The sequence below is a fragment of the Pristiophorus japonicus genome, chromosome 1, assembly GCF_044704955.1.
Source record: "Pristiophorus japonicus isolate sPriJap1 chromosome 1, sPriJap1.hap1, whole genome shotgun sequence".
Classification (NCBI taxonomy): domain Eukaryota; kingdom Metazoa; phylum Chordata; class Chondrichthyes; family Pristiophoridae; genus Pristiophorus; species Pristiophorus japonicus.
Window position 1 is genome coordinate 314,398,375 of NC_091977.1, and position 22,392 is coordinate 314,420,766.

The 22,392-nt window shown below is 43.5% G+C and overlaps 1 protein-coding gene across 1 annotated transcript in view; it reads right to left on the reverse strand.

The window, feature by feature from the left end:
* nfatc1 (nuclear factor of activated T cells 1) overlaps nt 1-22,392 on the reverse strand; it is a 334,609-nt gene that overhangs the window by 143,830 nt on the left and 168,387 nt on the right. Inside the window, exon 9 of the mRNA XM_070888572.1 lies at nt 4,142-4,290. Within this exon, the coding sequence (XP_070744673.1) occupies nt 4,142-4,290 (149 nt within the window). The remainder of the gene's footprint in view (nt 1-4,141; nt 4,291-22,392) is intronic.

Consider the following 22,392-nt stretch of genomic DNA (forward strand, 5'->3'; position numbering starts at 1 on the left):
CTGTATTTTCCAACAATCACAGCTCCCCATTAGAAGCACAGGATCACAGATGAATAAAGAGAAGAGGACAGTAGACTCAAATAAAGGAGAAGTCAGCAAGCACTTGGAGATTGAGATTTTGTGATTGACATTGCAGAAACACGAAATGCAAATAATGTACATTGTTAACAAAATTGCACATCAGATGAAGGATGTCACAGAAGAAAACAAAAACAAAATTGCACACCTGAGACAGGTGACAGGAATTTCAACATCAACTTATAGGAGATACATATAAAATGTAAGCCACATCACCCATCGTTGGAGTACAAGATAATCAGCAATGATAAGATTGGAAGAGAGCCATCAATTAACAAAGCAGCTAATGTTTTTAAGCAATACTTAACTATCACTCAAAACTAAGTTAAGGCGATATATAAATAGAATAGTAATGTCTACAATATGACACTGAAACTTGCTTGCATAGGTTATAAAGAAAGAACATGGCACTTTCAACACTGAATGCCTTTGCTAGATACTTAGTATAAGTTGAACAGGTAAACAACAACAATTTGCATTTATATAGCACCTTTAAAGTAGTAAAACATCTCAAGGCGCTTCACTGGAGCATTATCAAATAAACATTTGACCTAGAGCCACATAAGGAGATAGTAGGACTGGTGGCCAATAGCTTGGACAAAAAGGTAGGTTTTAAAGAGCATCTTAAGGAAGGAGAGAGAGGTAGAGAGGTGGAGAGGTTTAGGGAGGGAATGCCAGAGCTTAGGGCCGAGACAGCTAAAGGTACGGCCGCCAATGGTGGAACAATGAAAATCGGTGATGTAGAAGAGGACAGAATTGGAGGAGCGCTGATATCTCGGATGATTGTAGGGCTGGAGGGAAGTTACAGGGATGGGGAGGGGAGGCACGGCTATGGAGGGATTTGAAAACAAGGATGAAAATTTTAAAACTGAGGCCTTGCCGGACCAGGAGCCAATGTAGGTCAGCGAGTACAGAGGTGATGGGTGAATGGGACTTGGTGCGAGTTAGGATACGGGCAGCAGAGCTTTGGATGAGCTCAAGTTTATGTAGGGTGGAAGCTGGGAGGCGAGCCAGGGAAACATTTGAATAGTCAAGTCTTGAGGTAACAAAGGTATGGATCAGGATTTCAATGTTATAATGATTTGAGCTGAGGCAGGGTCGAGCCGGGCAATCTTACTGAGGTGGTAGTAGGCGGTCTTAGTGATGGTGCAGATGTGTGATCGGAAGCTCATCTCAGGGTCAAATACGACACCAAGGTTGCGAACAATCTGGTTCAGCCTCAGACGTTTGCCAGGGGGAGGGATGGAGTCGTGGCTAGGGAACAGATTTTGCGGTGGAGACCGGAGACAATTTAGTTGGTGGAAATTTCTGCTGATTTAGTACTGGATGTCGGACAAGCAGTGGGACAAATCAGAGACAGTGGAGGCATCAAGAGAGGTGGTGGTGAGGTAGAGCTGGGTGTTGCCAGCATACATGTGGATCCTGCGATGTGTTTTCGGTTGATGTCGGCGAGGGGCAGCATGTAGATGATAAAAAGGAGTAAATGTTCCTCAGTCATGTGCTTAGAATTCAAAACTCCAAAATACCACACCAAGCCCTGTATTAGGAGCAGAATGGAAAAACAGGAAGCACGGGAGTCCAAAAATATCTCACAATGCCTTGTAGAGAAGAAGCCAATATCACCTGAGAAATAGTTCAGCTTGTCAAATGCAAGATAGAGTGGATGTGGTTGATATTGGTCCGATGTACCTGGGGCACTACAGGGCTCACAGGTCATAATACACATTCATTTAACTATGAAACAAATTGATGCACGCAGTGGGCCCAATTTTCACTGCCTCCACTGGGCAGGAATGGGGTGATAGTGCTCTGAAACCCATGGCGCTATACTGCTGTCGCCATTTACAACCGGTCCTGGAACTGGGTGGCAGATGCCTCTCTAAGGTTTATGTCGGGGATCTATGGCACGCATAGGGCCCCAATCCAGTTATCAGGTACGAATGGGCTGAGTGTGTTCTGCAAGGGACAGTTGCAGGCCGCTTCAGAAACAGCATAGCTAAGTCTTCAGATTTTAGTGAGGCCAGGCAGAGCACAACTTTCCAGTCTATGGCTGGTCATTTCATGTCATCCTCCACTCCTCGCCCACCCCCCCCCCCGCCGCCACTCAGATTGACTCCCCGTCTCTATAAGTCTGTAATTGCGGCTCGGTTCACCCACCCCACCCCCTTATTGGCAAATTGCCTATGAGTGTCGAATTAGCATTCACAGCTCGCCAATCAGATGCAAATGAGTCCTGACCTCACGCAGAAGGTCCACCGCACTTGCATAATGAAAATCAGCCCCAGTATATTGGGCTGGTTAAGTCCCTGTTTCATTACGCTGGTCAGACAGCTCTGGAAAGAGGAGGTCAAAATGCAGATCACGGAGAGTATTAAAATGTTATCCGAGCTAATAACATTTGCCATTCAAAATAAATAATTTTAAAAATGAAAGCTTTCACATAATATTTGATGTCAGACCTCTGGTCTAAATTGAATAATCAAAGTCATAATGACTAAAAAATTGACTTCATACTTGAAACCATCTTACACACCCCTCCCTCTCCTCCACCATTTCCCCCCCCCCCACCACCAGTTTTCAATAGGCAAACAATGCATATTATATATCAAATATGATTTAGTATCCTACTTATCTCTCTCTGATTGAAGCTGGGAGGCAAATGCATCCGAATGTCTGCAATTAACATTGAGTATGACTTTTCTAAAGTGACCACTGGGTTGCTCCAGTGTCATCAACCAAAAACCAAACAAAAGTACCCCATTTCTAGAGGGGTACAACTAATAAAAAGCTTAACCATAATAAAAAACAAAGGAAGCTTATAAACTTAAATAATAATATAATATTGTTACTACTGTCCACTACATACTCCAGCCCTGAGGTCCCACCGGTCAAAAAAGGCCTCAAGTGTATCAGCTCATTCTTCAAGGCCACCCAGGCACTGAGAAGACCACGGAAGAGAGGCAGGCAGCCAGAGGGACCATCCCCCCATGGGCCACGTCTAACTCAGACCTGTGGATGGCCAAGTTGGCCAGGCCCAGAAAGCTTTTTGCACCTGGTATTCCCAGGCGGTCTACCATCTAAGCGCTAATCCAGCAGAGCACTGTGCAAGTTGGTCTAACACTCTATGTGATTTGGTAGTCACCCAGTAACCAAGGACCACAGAAGAAGAAAACACAACCAGATGGTTTCAACAAATAGCTGTACAGATGCTTACGGAATCATATTAAATATAGCAATGTGAAAAGAATTGAAAGGTTTAGCATGGCCACAGATATGATCATTATCTAATTGACTTTCTTACTATCAAGACTGCTGCTGATACATGTGATTTATTTATTTTAATCACTTGCTGTGCAAAAGCGAAAGATTGTGACAAAATAACCCATGGATGCAGATGTAACGAGCAACCATTACCAAGGTCAATTATTAACTCCTGTAATAAATGGAATGAGTCAATGCAATTTTCAAATTTAAGCCTAATTTTTGGAACAAAAACAATGATGATAATAATGCACCTACCATCATCGAGATACAATTGATCCAGTTCTTGAGGCTCCTGCTTCACGGTAACTTGCAAGGGAGTCAAATCCTGACTGTTTTCTTGGTGCATTGGCGGCATCATTGATTGATTAGATTGAGATCCATTTCTTGGAGGTTTCTGAGCTTGCTGCTGTTGACCCATGGCTGCTGAGTTATCTGGATGGAAGGGCTGCACATAAGCGGCCTCTGGGGAAGCGGAAGGGCCTTGAGGAGAAAGATTGTTGGGATACAGAGTTTGCTGGAAACCATGGGAACAGCTACTGTTCAGCTGCTGACTCATCTGGGGCTGCATCATAACGTGTGCTGAATGAGTGGGTGAACTTGGATGCACTACAACAGATCTATGTGCTTCTTGAACAGTGGGCACTGTTGCTCCAGACTGCTGGTGACTGAGCTGAGCGCTGGCTGTGCTGCTGACGCATTTGGTGTAAGTGACGGGTGTAATTTCATGCTGCTTGTGACCTGTAGTTGGGGAGGATGATAACCCAGTGTTCCTCTGCTGACAAGAGGGAAAGCTACTTACAAGGCAGGAACCAGGATCCGGTGTCATCTCGGGTGTCATGACCTGTTGGGAGTAGTAAGACCGGGACACTGGGCTCATCCCTTGATTAAGCGATCCATAGACTAAGGCAGGTTCGTAGTCGTCGGCGGGTTCTGTTTTTATAACAGGAACTGAGGGGGAAAAAAAACAAGACGATAGATGTTCAAGTGTGTGTGGGTCTGTGGCTAGGATACTCTGCAAAATAAACACGATTCTCAATCAGTCTCTCTATGTCAGTGGCCTCAGTCTCCCACCCAATAAAAAATGGATGAGTCATGTGCACAAGAAAGTCGCAGCTGGTTCTCATATTGAAAACACTATTTTTTTTGGAATCACCCTCACCACAAATGTACTGTATAAACACATTTTTACAGGCCTGCAGTACAACAGAGGCCTGAGGCCCAAAGCCTCCACAAGTTAACATTAATTATTTGGATTGAGACTGTTTAAATTCAAACATTGAAAAAAAAGAAATGGTAAAACAAAAAATCCCATGAAGACAATTGGCAAAGATAACCATCTAAAATTATTATAAGAGTACTATTACTGCGGCCATGGTGGTGGAAGTGAAACACAAGACACGAATTGATCAGAACCAGAGTCTAAAATCTGATCATTCAGACCTATCTTTAACCTCCAATTTTCCTCTTACTTTCCCCCCTCCCCTTTTATTCTTCACAGCCATTCAATCACCCTTCACCTCTGTGACTGCTAGTTGTCAGCTGTGTTCACGTACCAGTTAGTGTAGTGATTTGTAACCAATCACTTGAAAAACACTTGGAAGTTCAATCTGGCTCAGTTTCAGAACTTCCTGTCACAGCGACTACTGCGAGATCGGGGGGGTGGGTGGAATACAGATATCAAAGGAACATTAATAAAAATGCTACACAAACATCTCAATTTAATGATAACAATGAACTCAAAAAGGTGTGTGGCAATTTCAGTATATGCAACCCTAAATTACTCTTCATTTCTATTTCTACCTAAAAGCAACCTTAGTGTGTTAAAAGCCGTAACAGTGTTTTGATAGCTACAGGTTTTCTTGAATTTACAGTGAAAATAAATGTCAATAAACCATTGGATGGAAAACAGGAATGAAGAATGAACCCTTACAATTTTACCTTTGTATTGTCTACCACCTCAAACTGCCTCAAAAATGACATGCATTCACTAAATAATGCCATGGGTTTATTGATGCATTTCCCCATCTGCCCTCCACATTGATGTGCAGTTATCATGTTGCCATTTAAATCAAAAAAAAATGAATGTTTCTCTCGGTCCCTGTTGGGACATGTATTCTCAGCTGTTCGTCCAATAATGGAGCAGCCATGCTAGGCTACAGCAGAATCACATCGAGTTTTATCGAATTAGAAACAGGCCATTTGGCCCAATTGGTCCATGCCGGTGTTTATGCTCCACACGCACCTCCTCCCACTCCGCTTCAACTCACCCGGTCACAATCTGGACATCATTTGGTCTTGGGCTGACAAGTGACGTCTAACGTTTGTTTCACATAACTGCCAGGTAATTACCTTCTCCAACAGAAAAAAACTCAACTACTTTTGGGGATATCTTTTGGAAACTCTTTCCTTTTAAAATATTACCAGCTTACTTGTAGTTGTGCACTGTTGACTACAGAGCAGGATCTATCTACTTACACGGGGCAAATGTTCTCTTTAGGGGATCCTTGTGGAGAGCTTCATGTACCTGAAGCACGAATTAGGAATCTGGTGTGCATCAGATTCGTGGCTCCCCGAATTTCCATCCATCTTTGAATGGACGGATCAGTTTCCCGCAAACCGGACGCATGCGTGAATTCACGATCTGCGTCTCCAGTGCATGAATCTGTGTGCGCCAGGACTGCTAACGATGGAAATTTACCGCGTAATTACAAATATTACACTGAACGTACATCCACAGTGTCACACCTTCTAAAAATATTACACCACAAACTGTGGCATCTGAGGTCTCACACTTCAAAAGCATCTCACCTCAACAGAGTCACAAGTTTGGAAAACTCAATCAACCATTACCTGTTAAGCTGCCAATCAAATAGTTGATTGCCCAATTGTGAATGAATCAAAACCAGTCACTCAACTGGTAGCACAAGTGTTAATGAGGAAAGAGTAACCAGCATGAAACGGGGCAATCAAACTGCTCAGGTTTTTCTTCCAAAGCTATTATTCACAAGTCAGCGCCTCACAACTTGAGCCGCCTCGGGGAAATCCCCTCCGTGCCTTTCAGTTCCGCGCGGAGGGGTTTCCTGTACGGGCTGCTCCTGCACACCCTCAACTTTGCCATCCTCGCCGGCCGTCCGGACACGCCATGGCGTACCATCTTGCCGTCCGGAGGAGGCGGGGGTCCCCGATGGAGGGCACTCTACGCAGGGGTCCTCCCACTATTCATCGGGGACTTGGCCTGGAGGGTGGTGCACGGAGCAGTGCCGTGCAATAAATTTTTAAGCCGGTTCACGGACTCCCAGGCCGCCTGCAATTTCTGCGGTCTGGAGGAGTCCGTGTTCCATGTTTTTATTGAATGCACGAGGTTGCAGCCCCTGTTCCACTATTTGAAGGGGCTGCTCCTGAAATTCTGGCTGCACTTCAGTCCCACTCTCCTGATCTTTGGGCACCCTGTGCGGAGGGGAGCGGGTAGGTCCGAAGGCCTCCTCGTAGGACTGCTCCTGGGCACGGCCAAGGGTGCCATCAGCCGGTCCAGGCAGCGGGCGGTCGAGGGGGTCGTTCAACCTGACTGCCTGCCTCTCTTCCGCTCTTACATCCGGTCCAGGGTGTCCTTGGAGATGGAGCACGCGGTGTCCACCGGTACGCTCGCGGCCTTCCGCGAGAGGTGGGCACCGGAGGGACTGGAGTGCATCATCACGCCCGGCAACCAAATTTTAATTTGATTTTACGTTTTAAAGTTTAATTTGTTTTAATTGCCGGTGCTTTTAGTGTCCCCCTCTCCTTTTATAGGGGGCACTGGAAAAAAGGAAAAATTTGATTTTAGTGCCCAAAAAAAAAAACCACAAAAAAAAAAAAAAAAAAGGCCTTGTAAATGTCTTGTGTGTGTCATCCAGGTCGGGTGGCACGGATACATGTTTTATGTTTTCACAGGTAAACTCAAAAAGAGTTTCACAAGTCAGCAAGTACCATAAAACTGATCAAATGAATCACAAAAAAAACCTTATAGAATCAGAGAAAGATGCAGCACAGAAAGAGGCCAAACAGCCCATTGAGCCCGTATTGACTCTTTGAAAGGGCTGTCCAATCAGTCCTGCTCCACTACTCTTTCTCCATAGCCCTCCAAATTTTTCCTTTTCAATATTTATCCAATTCCCTTTTGAAAGTTATTCAATCTGCTTCTTATGTCCTTTTAGGCAGTGAATTTCAGATTATTACAACGCACTGCTTAAAAGTAAATTCTACTCCCCGGTCTCGGTGCACGGGCATTCGGGTAAGTCTTGCCTTCCTCTTCCAATGATTTAGAGTAGATTTTATTTAAAAAAGGCAAATATGTGTTACATGTGAGGCCCACCTTAGAGTTGTTGGAAATGTGTGTTTAAAAAAAAAACAATGATTTTTCAAAACCACGAGAGTTTGTTCAGTACATTTCTGCAGAAGCTCAGTTTCCCAAGATGGCGCAGTTAACGCCAATTTCGATCAGACTCGACCAGGTTTTTCAAATTTATTTATCACTGTCCTTAAAAATGTTCTTATTGGGGAAACTCTCAAAAATGGCGTTATCGTTGGTTTTGACACCGAGTGACGTCACAAAAACGGTTCTAAAAAATATCGGCCCTTATTTTTTTTTAAACGACGGCGTTACATCATTGGCGAAACTAGCAAAATGGCCTTAAATTTATTTAGCACCAAAAAATACTTTCAACGCCAAAAAATGTTGCTAATTCGATTGTTGCGGTGGTGAATTTCTAGCCCAAAGTGTGGTACCCAGAATTGGACACAATACTCCAGTTGGGGCCTAACCAGTGTTTTATAAAGGTTTAGCATAACTTCCTTGCTTTTGTACTCCATGCCTCTATTTATAAAGTCATGGATCCTGTATGCTTTTCTTACAGCCTTCTCAACTTGTCCTACCATCTTCAAAGATTTGTGTCCGTACACCCCCAGGTCTCTACGTTCCTGCACCCCCCTTTAAAATTGTACCATTTAATTTATATTGCCTCTCCTCATTATATCTACTAAAATCAATCACTTCAACTTCTTTGCATTAAATATCATTTGCTGCGTGTCTGCCCATTTTACTAGTCTGTCTGTGTTCTCCTGAAGTCTGCTACTATCCTCTTCATTGTTTACTAAATTTCCTAGTTCCATGTTATCTGCAAACTTTGAAATTATGCCCTGTATATCAAGTCCAGGTCATTAATATATATCATAAAGAGCAGTGGTCCCAACACTGACCCCTGGGGAACACCACTGTACATATCCCTCCAGTCTGAGAAACAACTGCTCATCACTGCTTTCTGTCCCTTAGCCAGTTTTGTATCCACACAGACACTGCCCCTTTAATCCCATGGGATTCAATGTTGCTAACAAGTCTATTATATGGTATTTTAATCGAACGCCTTTTCAAAGTCCATACACACAACATCAGCCGCAATACTCTTATCAACCCTCTCCTTACTTCATCATGTTGCCTTTTGAGCAACTGCTGATGTATTTGTAAATTTAAATTTACAGCATGCTAAACACATTTTAAACAATGAAATAAATCACTAAACTTAGTACTTGATCTTAGAATTCTCTAAAAATGTCTTGCTCAGTGCTGCCCTTCCTCTGGGGCTTGCAGCTGATGATCTGTTCGATTCCCGATACTTGCAGAGGTCTTAACTATCAATATGTCACAAAACCCACCAACGTTCCCTCGAAGCTGCATGGCTACGCAGCTGTCTGCGGGACCAGCCTTTACAATATAAAATTTTGTGCATGCTCAAAACTTTGAATGGGCCGTGCAGCCCCTTCAAGGGACCGCGCACCCAAACTTAAAATTAGGGGGAATATTGACCCCCACCTCTTCGTAACCAGTAATAGTTAGGAGACTTCAATTTTATTTCGGGCAAAATCTCTCTCCACTGCGGCAAAAAATGTTTTAAAAATAAAGCTGTGAGTTCTTGCAACCTGACTTGCGGCACTGTGGTAAAGTGCAATACCATGCAGTGTTTAGTCTACTAATATAGATTTTGCTTGGGGGCATCTTTTGGGACATTCTGAGTAGTAACTGTAATGGAGCTGGTTTGGAACAGAGTGTGTGACTGCACTGAATAAAATACTTTTTTTGTACTGTTCTGGGGAATTATCACAATTTGTTTCTGTTATGTATTTAACCCCTTGTAACCTGCATCACACCTGTCCACCAGAGGGCCTACCTGTTGGAGTCCCAAGGGATCCCAGCATCCATTGGGAGCACAGTATATAAGCAGGCCACCCACAAGGTACCTGCACTCTGGAACCTTAATAAAGGAGCTAAGGTCACACTTACTCATTACACACAGTACTCAGTCTGATCATTTATTATGAGTGTAACAGTTTCAAAATTATCACCAGAGGAAACATTTAACACGCTCAAACTCCTTGTATTGACTTATTTCAACAAGAACTGTACTGCATTCAAGCCCCCAGTTCCGTTACCCACACAGACTCATCCCAGATCAGACTTTGGCCATAATACAGGTGAACTATAGCAATAATAAATACAGGTAAATCTGTATCCCACTCATAATATATATTTCATATATTGGATCTGCACATACTTCCTGTTCCTTAACCACGTACTCCTGCAATGTCACATTTTTCCCATTAAACTTTGTATATTGGTTCAAAGTAAAACTCATAACTGAAAAGGTAGGGAACATGCAGAGTGTATGTCCTATTACATAGGATTCTATGTAATCCTATGTAATACGAATCAAAAGATAGGAAAGTGACATGAAAATTACCAGTGCGAAACTACTAAGGACGTATGAAAATGCCCAGTCAAGAGGAACCTCTTAATAAAAGAAAAGAAGCTGAACCAATTAAATCACTTTTTGAAAGAATTTTCATCCACCATTATTTTTTCCACAATAACAGAAATTTCTAATGTCCAAAATGTTTAAAAGACCTTAAATTAAATGTTTCGGATTAACATGATTAAATCGAATTGTAAAATGGTCTTTTGTATTTGTGTGTACCTTCACCAAACTTTGTACTTGACAGCTTCAGCCTCTCCAAAGCATTGTCTTCGATGTCTTGAGGCTGAAATTGGATAGAGTAGGCCTAATGCTGCCAATTGGGTACCCCTCAGGCCACTCGCCAGCAAAGCGGATGTAGACTTTTTGCCGCTGTGTCGCCAAGAGTGGCCCTCATGTAAATCGGGGGGGGGGGGGGCCAAGATGGTCAATCAGGAGGAGCCGGGAATAATCTTTGGAACTGCTGTAGAGCCGGGAGGAGCATTCATAAAATGTACTTTTTTGATGCCGGGCTCCAGCGGTCCCTTTAAGGACCATAGGTTAGGCCATACGTAGATCAGCCATAAACTTATTAAATAGCGGAGCACGCCCGAGGAGCCAGGTGGCCTACTCCTGCTATTTCTTATGTTCTTATGTAGACTTGGTTTTCTTTAACATACCGGGCCTGGAGCCAGCTGCATTCAGGGCAGTCCAATTTTGGGAAGGAGTTCTGAAGCAGGTGTTTGCCCCCCATTTTCATATGCAAAGAGCCTAAAGCCCGGTTCAGATGCAGTCTCTGGGCGCTCATACCTCAGCCTTTACCAAAATGGTGGCCGGTGCATTTCCAGCCTGAGATGTGCGTGCATTCGCCGCCCAGCATACTGTATCCTTGGATGCCTGTAAAACGGATGTGGTGTCAATGCAGTGAGAGGACAATATTTTTTTCCCCAGAGGTGTGACTCTGTTAGTTGATTGATATCTTTCAACATATATGGAGGAAAATAGTGAGGATCTAGACCTAATTCCCTGACCAGGAATAAAATAAATAAAAGTCTGTTCGAGAGCTAATGCAAATTATAATTAAACTTCGCCACTTTTACTTGAAATATGTTGAGTTCATTCCTTTGTCTTCATTTTATAATGGTCAATAAATAATCTCGGCCTAACCCCATCAAGCTACTGCATTAAGGAGGCCAAATTGATGTACTTCCGTTTAAAATAATAGAAATAAGTAAAAGTTTGCGATAGAGCTCCCTCAAATCATTATTAAACTCCCTCCACTTTTAGTTCAAATTCATTTGAGTTCATTCTTTTGCTAAGCACCTATCTTGATTTTATAAAAATAGCTGAATAATTCTGTCCCAGCCTCGTGAGCCCAGTGTGTGATGGATTCTAATAACATATGCTTCCCCTTAATAATAATAATGAAATAAATAAAAGTTTATGTCAAATAATGATTAATCTCCACCCCACCCACTTTTAGTCCCAAGTTATTTCTTTTGGTGAAACGTCTCTTGATTTTATAAATATAATTAAGTAATTCAGTTCCGACTGAATTCTATGCTGATTTAAGGAATGATATCATCTCGTCATGGAGGTGTATTTAGGGGAGACATTTTTTTAAACCAATGCAACTCTTGAGTCCCTGTGTGCAGCAACGCAGGAGAGTCACTAATACTATATAATGAATACTGCCAAACAAACAGCCCAGTAACAATCACAGAAGATAAAGACAAATAGCAGCCAGGAACAGCAGCATTAATATTGGGGCAGAAATTCCGGCCTCCTGGGTCTGTACTGAGTGTGTACGGACCCGGGAAGACATTGGAAAAAAGAGTTTTCAGCGCACAATGCGCACGTGCCGAAAACCAGCTTTTGCGATCGGTCAAGCTGGAGCTTGACAGATTCTCTGCATCTCGGCAACCAGGACATTTGCAAAGGCAAGATTGTGGTATTTACCTATATCTTGCCCAGCAAATGTCCTGAAAATTCTTGCGCCTGATAAAAGCAGACGCATAGCCTACTTTTACAAGCATAAGATTTTTAAAATACGCAAAAACATTTTAAAATAAAGTTATAAAAACACATTGTGTTGTTAAAAACCCTATGGTAAGTTTATTTTAAATCCTAATTTTAAAAACTTTTTTAAAAATCGGAATAATATATATTTTTTAACACATAAATAACTTTAATTTAAATTAATAAAAATATGTGGGGTATTTTTTCTAATTTTTATTAGTGTTTTGGGTGTTGGGGGAAGGGGTTCTCAATCATAATAATGGGAACTAACTTACGGAGTTAGCTACCTGATTGGCTGCCCAGAGCCATGTGATGGCAGCTCCAGCCTTGTGCACGTCATCACGTGCACGCGCTGCGACGCGCAGTGAGTGAAGACCTCAGGACTGGGAACTCGGGTGGGCACAGCAACTTCAGGTAAGTGCGCATCTTTTAAAAAAAATGTCCCTGTTTCGCCCACGGGAAGCAACCGACCGAGATTTCTGGGCCATTAATTAATAATGCAGCAATAGCTATATTCTAAGCTCTACTCCTGTTCTCTCCTTATGCCAATGGCAGGTTTTAGCTTCCCGCTTAACACAGGCCCTGGCTCCTATCATCTCCAAACAACTTTAACAAGATGACACACTGAGCTGTTCACTCCCAGACAGAGATATGGGGCCCAAATTTCCCCAGGAGTTGCTCCGTTTTTTTTGGAGCAACTTGATTTTTCTGGTGTATGTTTTTAGTTGCAATTCTGGCCATTTACTTTGCGCCAGTGTAAGTGAGTTAGTTAGGTTTTATTTTTTTTCCAAAAGGGGGCGTTCCCAGCCACTTATGCCTGTTTTGGCCAGTTAAGCGAGTTTGGCCAGCAAATAGTTGCTCCAAACTAACTGTCCGCACAGAAAAACTTACCTAGAGTTAAGGAATCGGCGCAAGTAACTACATTTAAAGCACCACCAAACACCAAACAAAGCATAAATAGTAATAAGCATTCTTTAAAAAATAAAGAACTGAAATAAATAATTAAATTAACAAATAAAGAACTGAAGTAAATCCTACCTTCAACTAAACTTGGCAGCGGCTGGCCGTGTGAGAGTCCCTTCGGCGTGGGATAGGGGAGGGAGAACGCGGCATCTGAACGGGGGGTTGGGGGGGGGGGGGAGGGAGAAGGCTCAATGCGGCAGGCTGGGGGGGGCTGGGCATGATGGGTGGCGAACACGGCATCTTAATGGGGGAGGGGGGATTTTTTGAGTGAGAGAGAGACACACACACCGCACAAAATGTATTCGATTTGGTCAACAAAATAACGCCACGAACCGATATTGGACTGGTGCCAGCAGCTGTTGGTTGTTTGCCTTGGTTTGTTCAAAGTTTGCTTTTGTGGCCTCAGCCAGCTTGGTAATTCAGCTCGAGCCTGGTCCCCATCTGCCTCGACCCCTCTTGGCCTGTTCCTTCACTTTCACACGCCGCATGAAGTCGTCCCCGCTCTCTGAATGCTTCATGTGGCCCACACACACATTGACCCTGTTGCCGAGCATCTCCTGCCTTTGACTTGCTGGTTGACAATAATGCCTTCGGCAAGTTATGCTGTGAAGATCCCAATCTTGTCATAAAATATTTAAGATACGTTAAATCAAAGTGTGTGCCCACACATAGGCACAGCCACTGAAATAATGCTGCTAGGGCCATTGAGGGACTGCTCACATGAACGCGGCATCGGAGGAGCCCATTCGGCCAGGGCTAGGGGCAGCATGCTTTGGGCCCCTCCCACACAGCCTGCAGAGATTTGGGCTGCGAGGAGTTAATGCACATGCGCGCACACTCTAGCGCGCATGTGCAGAGGTCCCGGCACTGTTTTCAGCACCGATACCTGGCCCCGCCTTCCATGTGTTCTGCTGCGCTGTACCAAGGGCCTGGATCGACCGGACTGCGGGGAGAATACCAAGGTAAATAATAGGTGCCATTTCTGTTCTAAAATGTCGGCGCACCACACGGAGGTGCGCCGTTCTAACTCTGGGGGCAAACTTGGGCCCATGATCACTGCGATAGCTATTGCAGGATAGGAGCCTAAAGGCTGGCTCCAGGTTTCTGTGGCAGCCGGGATGAATAGGAGAGCATGAAACATGCACCAGAGAGAGGAAGAGAGGTGGAGAAACAAGACAAGAGTACCAGAGTACCAGAGATACAGGAAGAAGAAAAAACACACAGAATGAGAGTTACAGAGAGACAGAAACTGTGGCCCCAAGTTTCCACATGATTTGCTCCTGATTTTTAGGAGCAACTGGTGGAGAACGGAGTATCTTAGAAATCGCAATTCTCCACATTTAAGTTTTCTGCAGTTCTAGTCATGTCGAACAGTTTCACTTTTGGACAGAATTTTTTTTTCAAAAGGGGGCATGTCCGGCCACTGACACCTGATTTCAAAGTTTCCAGTGAAAACGTACTCCAAACTAACTTAGAATGGAGCAAGTGAAGATTTTTGTAGGCCTGAAAAAACCTTGTCTACACATTAAAAAATCAGGCGCAGGTTACAAATTAGACGTCCGGAACGAGGTGGGGGGGGCGGGGAAGTGAAGTCATTACATTCTACAATAAATCCTTAGTTATACTTATACAAATATTATACAAATAATTCCAACCTGAATAAAAATTTATAAGCAAAGAAAAGATTAAATAAACCATGTTCCTACCTGTGTGAAAGTGCTTCAGGCAGGGAGAAGGCTGCAGGAAGCCTCACAAGTTGAGGCAGCCGTTCCCGACGGCAGGGGGGGGGGAGGAGGTAGTGTGGAGGCAGCCGTTCCCGATGGCAGCGGGGGGGGGGGGGGGGGGGGGGGTGGGAGGCAGTGAGAAGGCTGCAGGAAGCCTCAGAAGTCGGGCCCGTCGGGAAACGGCTGCCTCAACTTCTGAGGCTTCCTGCAGCCTTCTCACTGCTGCAAGAAGCCTCAGTGCTGATCATGGAAGGGCAATGTGGTTTTATTAAAAAATGTTAAAAATTGAACAGCTACAAAGAACTACAAAAATGGCCGAATGCCAATGTTTCCTTCACACTGCACGTGCGCGCACACGCAGGGTTGCCGGCACGAAAAAAACTAATTTAAATGGTACCCGCCCCCTCCTACTTACAAAATCGGCGCGGGTGGTAGGCTCCGCCCCCTGGGCGCCGCGCCAAGCTGACATCGCGCTGCAAAGCGCTTGAGAATAGCACATTTTTTTTCAGGCGCCGTTTTCGGCGCGATAAACGGGCGCCCAGCTCGGAGGGGCGCCTGTTTTGCCGCGTGTGGAAACTTGGGGCCTGTAAGGGGTGAAACATAATCAAGGAGAAAATTACACAAAGGGAAAAAGAGAGACAAACCCAGACAACAATAAAAGTATATGTGAGAGAAAGCGTGAGAGGGAGATAAGACAAAAGTAAAGGAATTGGATAGTGGGAGATGGCTACAAGGAGATAATAGTTTCTGTAATTTTTGTCAATGAGCAAAGCCACAGATCCACTGTATTATGTACCAATACACCGCGTTCCATGGTGGAACACTGCCATTAAAGAAAGAAAACACTTGTATTTATATAGCGCCTTTCACGACTACCGGACGTCCCAAAGGGCTTTACAGCCAATGAAGTACTTTTGGAGCATAGTCACTATTGTAATGTGGGAAACGCAGCAGCCAATTTTGCACAAAGCAAACTCCCACAAACAGCAATGTGATAATGACCAAATAATCTGTTTTTGTTATGTTGATTGAGGGATAAATATTGGCCAGGACACCGGGGATAACTCCCCTGCTCTTCTTCGAAATAGTGCCATGGGATCTTCTATGTCCACCTGAGAGAGCAAACGGGGCCTTGGTTTAACGTCTCATCTGAAAGCCAGCACCTATTACGTACTTACGCGACAGTGCAGCATTCCCTCAGTACTGCACTGGAGTGTCAGCCTGGACTCCTGTGCTCAAGTCTCTGGAGTGGGACTTCAACCTACAACCTTCTGACTCAAGGGCAAGATTGCTACCCACTAAGCCATTGGCTGACACACTATCAATAGATGTATACTCTGACATATCATAAACAATGTCAAGGGAGACTTGCTCGTACTTTAATCATTTCATTGTTCACAAACATGATGCATTTCTGCAAATGGGAAACTGCAGAAAATGACCAAAGGTGTGTAAAAAAGTGGAAAACTGGCTAATGTACTGAATCATGGGTTTCCCGCACTACTTATTTTTTACACGTGCCTCTTAAATAGCTGTTTGATATGAGTTATTTGAATTTTTCACAGCATCTTAATAGTCTGTAAGTGAAACTATATAGAATGAAATATAGCCTGACTTTATACCAATTAGTCCAAAACGTTCAACTGAAGTTAACAAGACAGGCATTGATGGTTAAACAGAACTACGCCTCAGACAAAATAAACATTAATGGTCTAGGAGCAATACTATAACTTCACATAATTACGAACTAAATTGCTTTCAAATTTTAAAGTTTAGTTATAGTGACAGATTCTACACACAGATCAAACTTTGCTGTGTGCATAGAAATATGAAGCTGCTGAAGCTGTTTATATTCTCCAGAGATGAAATGCCTGCCAACCAGTCATGAGATCAGTACCAACGAAAACTGTTGGAAGGTCAAAGTTAGACAGTCATTTTTATTTGATCTTAGTCACTGTGCAGGACAAGGTGGGTTTTGAAAGAAAGACTTGCATTCATATAATGCCTTTCACGACCTCAGGGTGTCCCAAAGTGCTTTACAGTCAATGAAATACTTTTGAAACATAGTTACTGTTGTAAGGTAGGAAACGTGGCAGCCAAATTGTGCACAGCAAGGTCCCACAAAGAGCAATGTAATAAATAACCAGATCAACTATTTTAGATGTTGGTTGAGGGATAAATTTCATCCAGAACACTAGGAGAGCTCCCCTGCTCCTCTTTGGAAAAGTGCCATTGGATCTTTTACGTCACCCGAGAGGGCAGATAGGACCTCAGTTTAATGTCTCCTCTGAAAGCTGGCACCTCTGACAGTGCAGTGCTCCCTCAGTACTGCATGGAAGTGTCAGTCTAGATTTTTGTGCTCAAGTCTCTGGAGTGGGCCTTAAAACCACAACCTTCTAACTCAGAGGCGAGAGTGCTACCAACTGAGCCACGGCTGACACCTTTTGTAAATTTTTTTGCAAATAACACTCATTATTTCATTCAATCTTTCTCTTCATTGATTACTGAACACCACAGCTTTTGAAGACAAAAAGAAATGATGAAGGGACATATTCTGTTACCAATAAATTGAAAATAAAAAATCAGCAGGTAGAAATTAAATCTACATTGAAGTATTCAGAGTACTGTTGGATCTCCCATACCATTGCTTCTGCTTAGTACAGCTACGACATGTGGCTGTTAAATGGAGCTGTGTTTAATCTGAACTGTTCCTTTATGCCCATTGCTCAAGTAGGATGTGGTCTACATAGGCAAGTATAAGAAATTTTAGTTGCTTGTTAACTGCTGAGGTCAGTCAGAAGGGAGTTGCAAGCAATGTTCCCCCTAAAGTGTGCGGCCACGTGGCTTTGCATTAATCGGGAGGTCCTGCACAAGCTGCTCACCAACTTTTGCTGCTGGGAAAGATACCACACAGAAAATTTAAAGGGATCGTGCACGAAAATAAAAATTAGAGGGAACATTGGTTGTAGGTGCTTGCAAAGGTCTGCTCTAGGTCAAAAAGACCCAACAATAAATGACTGGCTTTCTTTTTTTTTAATTGTTTTTTTATTTGTAGCAAAGTATGTCACTTTGAAACGCTTTGCACAATCACAAAATATGGCATCTGGTGTCTTGAACTTGTGCTCCAAGTTAAAATACTGTAGTAAACTTTTCAACCATTTTATTCAGTGATTAGTTTTGATGTCCACCTGCTACTACCTTCAGCTTTCAATAAGGTTACTCAAAACACATTGGGGCCAAAATTGCCCAGTGTTGGGTTTGGGGCGGTCAATTTGAATTAGATTTTTTTTTCTGTCTGTGCAGGAAACACGGCCCTGCCGCGGAATTGGCCTTTTTGAGAAAAAAAATGTTTCTAACGGACGTTCGCGCGGTGTTTGAGCAGCACTGCAAGGCATGACGCTCAGCACATCAGCGCGATGCGGACATGCCGCGTCACGCTAACGCGTCACAACGTTCCTCCCCTGCTTTTAAAGGGAAGGGCCACTGCGACCTCTTTAGTGGTGTCTACTGGGCCACCAGGGAGGGCGTTGGCCGGGCCAGCAGCCTAGCACCCAAGAGGGGGTGCTGGTCTGCATGCTGGCAGCCCGGCCACACCAGCGACTGCCATTGTCGGGCCGACTGAAAAAAGATGGTGGCCGCCGCGCTACCACCTCCCCTTTAAGGTCGTCCGGGCCGGGCACAGCTTCTCGCACCGAGATGTCGATGGCATCACCCCATGCCGACCTCGGAGGAGTCGACGCGGGGCGATAAGGGGTCAGCGCACACAGCGATAACATCATCGCCGTGTGTGCGTCACACTGGTGACCGAATCGCGGGGCATGGCACAAATCACTTTCGCCGGCAGAGCCCCGGGAGCAATTCAGGGGAGGCGGGGGGAGGGGCGGGGGGCGCGCCTCTGGCCGGCATGCCCAGGCAAAGACCCCGTTTGCGCCCGTTAGAGGAAGCCAGAGGTGCTACGGGGTCTTTGAGGGGGGCAATTCTGGCCCCATTGTTTAAAAAGCAATTAAAAAAAAATGTTTACTGATTTTGTTTATTGAATTGATGACATTGTTTAGAGTAATGAGAGGTGATCTCATTGAAACGCATAAAATTCGTACAGGGCTTGACCAGGTAGGTGCATGGAGAATGTTTCCCCTGGCTGGAGAGTCTACAACTAGGGGGCATAGTTTCAAGATAACGGATCGGCTATTTAGGACAATTTTTTATGTTCTTATAGCAGTGGCATGTGATAATAAATGCTACTAGTTTTGTTCTTGAAGTAGTAGTTGCTTAGATCTGGTGACTGTAATAATATGCAATCAAGCATTTATCTGTGTACACACAACAGTCAGGGCTGCATATAGAGACTGGGATTGAACAATCGGGTTCCAACATTGTTTTTTTGAGTAATGCAAGTAATGTATATCCTAATGCAATTCAGAAGCACATTAAAATGCCATCAGTCCTGATTATTATTAATAACACCACGGCTTCTCTTTGGCTTGCAGTTGAAATAGCTCAGGCTTTCAAGTGTACAATTTATGAGCCTTTAAGTGGATCCTGACACCAGTCTCAGTGGCTGCTGATCAATTTAAAGCTGCTTTACCTCATACTACAATCCATAAAATACTGTGATATAATTGAAGAAAATGTGTTGTCATTTTTTGTCGTCTGTCTTGTTGACCTTCATTTTATTTTTCTTTAAAAAGACTGTTCTGCTTAAATGTCTATCAGTGACACTTCTGGGGTCAATCTTTTGCATTGTTTACAACAATAACATCCTAGCATATACTGCTCCCATCTCATCAAGCAAGATCAAAGGCTCCCTCTGGTGTCAGAGCCAGCTTGCCTTAATACTGCCATGCTACCAATTATTGAAACGCATAAGGCATACGCCTGAGGTGCTTTTGTGGGTGGGGTGACTGAGGCTATACCCCCAAGGTGACACTGGAATGGACACGGCAATCAACTTGGCAATGAAGTGTCCATGACCATGTCAGCCGTGGCTCAGTGGGCTGCATTCTCGCCTCCGAGTTTGTAGGTTAAAGTCCCCACTCCAGAGACTCGAACACATAATCTCGGCCAACCCTCCCAGTGCAGTACAGAGGGAGTACTATCGAGGATGCCATCTTTCAGATGAGACATTGAACCAAGGCCCATTCTCTGAGGTAGACATGAAAGACCCCGTGGCGGTATTCAAAGAGCAGGGGCATTATCCCCGGTGTCCTGGCCAAAATTTATCACTAAAACAGGTTATCATGTTGCTGTTTGTGGGAGCTTGCTGTGCGCAAATTGGCTGCTGCATTTCCTACATTATAACAGTGACTGCACTTCAAAAGTACCTCAGTGGCTTTAAAGTGCTTTGGGATGTCCTGAGGTCGTGAAAGGCGCTATATAAATGCAATTCTTTCTTTATAAACCCAGATTTATACCAAAGTACACTTGCCCTCACAACAGCACACTCTAATATATCACGTTCTCTGATGTAGCACAAGTTCACTTATGGCTTCTTCACCAATAGTCAACCCATATAAAAATTTTCTTTAGAACGTCTATTCCTTTTTGTTTCACATTATCCATAAACCACAGGAGTCTTGTTACTTGTCCTACTCGCCCTGGGGAGTCACATGCTCAACCGGTGGCATGTGATATCATAAAGCTTATTATTGCTAAGCAACTAGGCTGTTCATGCCCGCTTATAAAAGTCGGCCAGTACCTCAGTGACATTTTATTTTCGTCAGCATCATTATTGTATCCTTCACTACCTGGTAACATTTCACTTCTGCGCCTGCCTAAGTAGAGAAGTTTTTCCCCCACATAGGTTTTTCATCAGTCCACCTGCCTTCTGGGAACAGAAAGAAGAATATACTAACAGAGCAAGAAGCTACAACCAGTAAAAATGCCACAGCGGTTTAGTCAAATCCAACTACAAGGTTTAAGCATGGTAAGGAATGACAGCGCCCACTTCTAATGATTGCCTAACCTGGCCTACCTTTGGAGCACAACATTAACGATTTTTATGCCATACCCATAAGGACATGGCTCTCCAACTTCAATCTTCCAAAAACTATGAAAAGCTCTTAGAGTTAATTTATTCCTGACATTTTATCCTACTATCAGCCTCTGAATTTACTCCAACAGCTGTCTCCTCATCAAAATTACCAATAATAAACAGCACAGTTATTTCTTCTGGCTCAGTTTCTATTCAATAATCTGCTCCAGATAAACTGTCACTACTCTTCAGCATTACAAATATTTCAGCTCATGTCAACTCCTTGTTACCACATGAGTGCTTGAGACGAATAGAATAGCATTTAAGGGGAAGCTAGATAAGTACATGAAAGAGAAAGGAATAGAAGGATATGCTGATGGGGTTAGATGAAGCAAGGCTCATGTGGAGCATAAATACTGGCATATACCTGTTGGGTTAAATGGCCTGTGTTTCTGTGCTGTAAAATTCTGTCTCTATAATTCTATGAATTTTATAATTTTAACTCCCATCCCAAGTTTATGTCAGTACCAGTTCCCTTTGTATCTCCTCTCTGTTTAACTCCAATGAAGCTTCGAGCTTCCATTTGTGGAATGAAGATGACATGGACATGTCGTGCTTTTCTGCTACTATAGTCTCCAAATTGAATGTGACATCTTGTGCATCTCGAAGCTATGTCATCATGCCAACACCAACAGCCATTCCCATCAAATCTAAGTTCTCTTAACACAGGACCTCCTCAACTACCCCCCTACCTTTTCTTTGGTCATTCCTACTTTTTAAGCTGCTGCATTTTGTTACGGGTGGAAATCTGTGTCTGCTGACCTTTGTGCCAAAATTCCTGATACGTACTCCCAGCACAGGAGGCTCCGTGCTGGGAGCTTGTTAAATCTACTTTAGGATGTTAACTCTACGTTGTGTTACATAGAATACTTGTTTGACGTTGGGCTGAAGCCTAGTTCTATTAGAGTTCAAGTTGTTCCAGTTCAGCTTTTTGTGAGCCATTATTTTCTGGTTCATTAGGGGATCATTCATTGTTGGCATTTTATTCCACAAAAGGCAAGCTGAAAATTATGCCCACGTCTATGTCCATTAGCTCTAAATTGGAAGCTGAACTTAATTTTACTAAAAATATGCACCTATTTGAACCTATGAGTTCCTGTGATTTCAGATTCATTTCTTGGAAAAAGAAATGTGGCATTCATTTCAGCATATAGTCAGTGATTTAAAAGCCTCGTTCTGAGCCTACCTTATTTTATCTGCTTCCCAATCAGGACTCAGCCTACCCAAAATAGTCTCTCACTTGCATTAAAGGCAGGAGATTATTCCAAATATTATCCTACTGCAGTGTGAGGAGAATGCGAATGAAGGTGATGGATTCACTACATGGCATTGGTGTAAGTTAGGAACTGCAATCAAATAGATAAGTGATCTTTATTATCTAAGGAGAACTAATTAATTAAATCAGCTGTTTGCTGAGTAGTGGCAGGGTGTGTTTTGCTAAGGTTGAGAGTTTAGTTCGACTTGATAGTTCTGAGTCTAACTAGAGGGATGGCAGGGCAGCTCAGTCCCGTGGATTGCTCATTCTGTGGCATGTGGGAAATCCTGGATTCTTTGT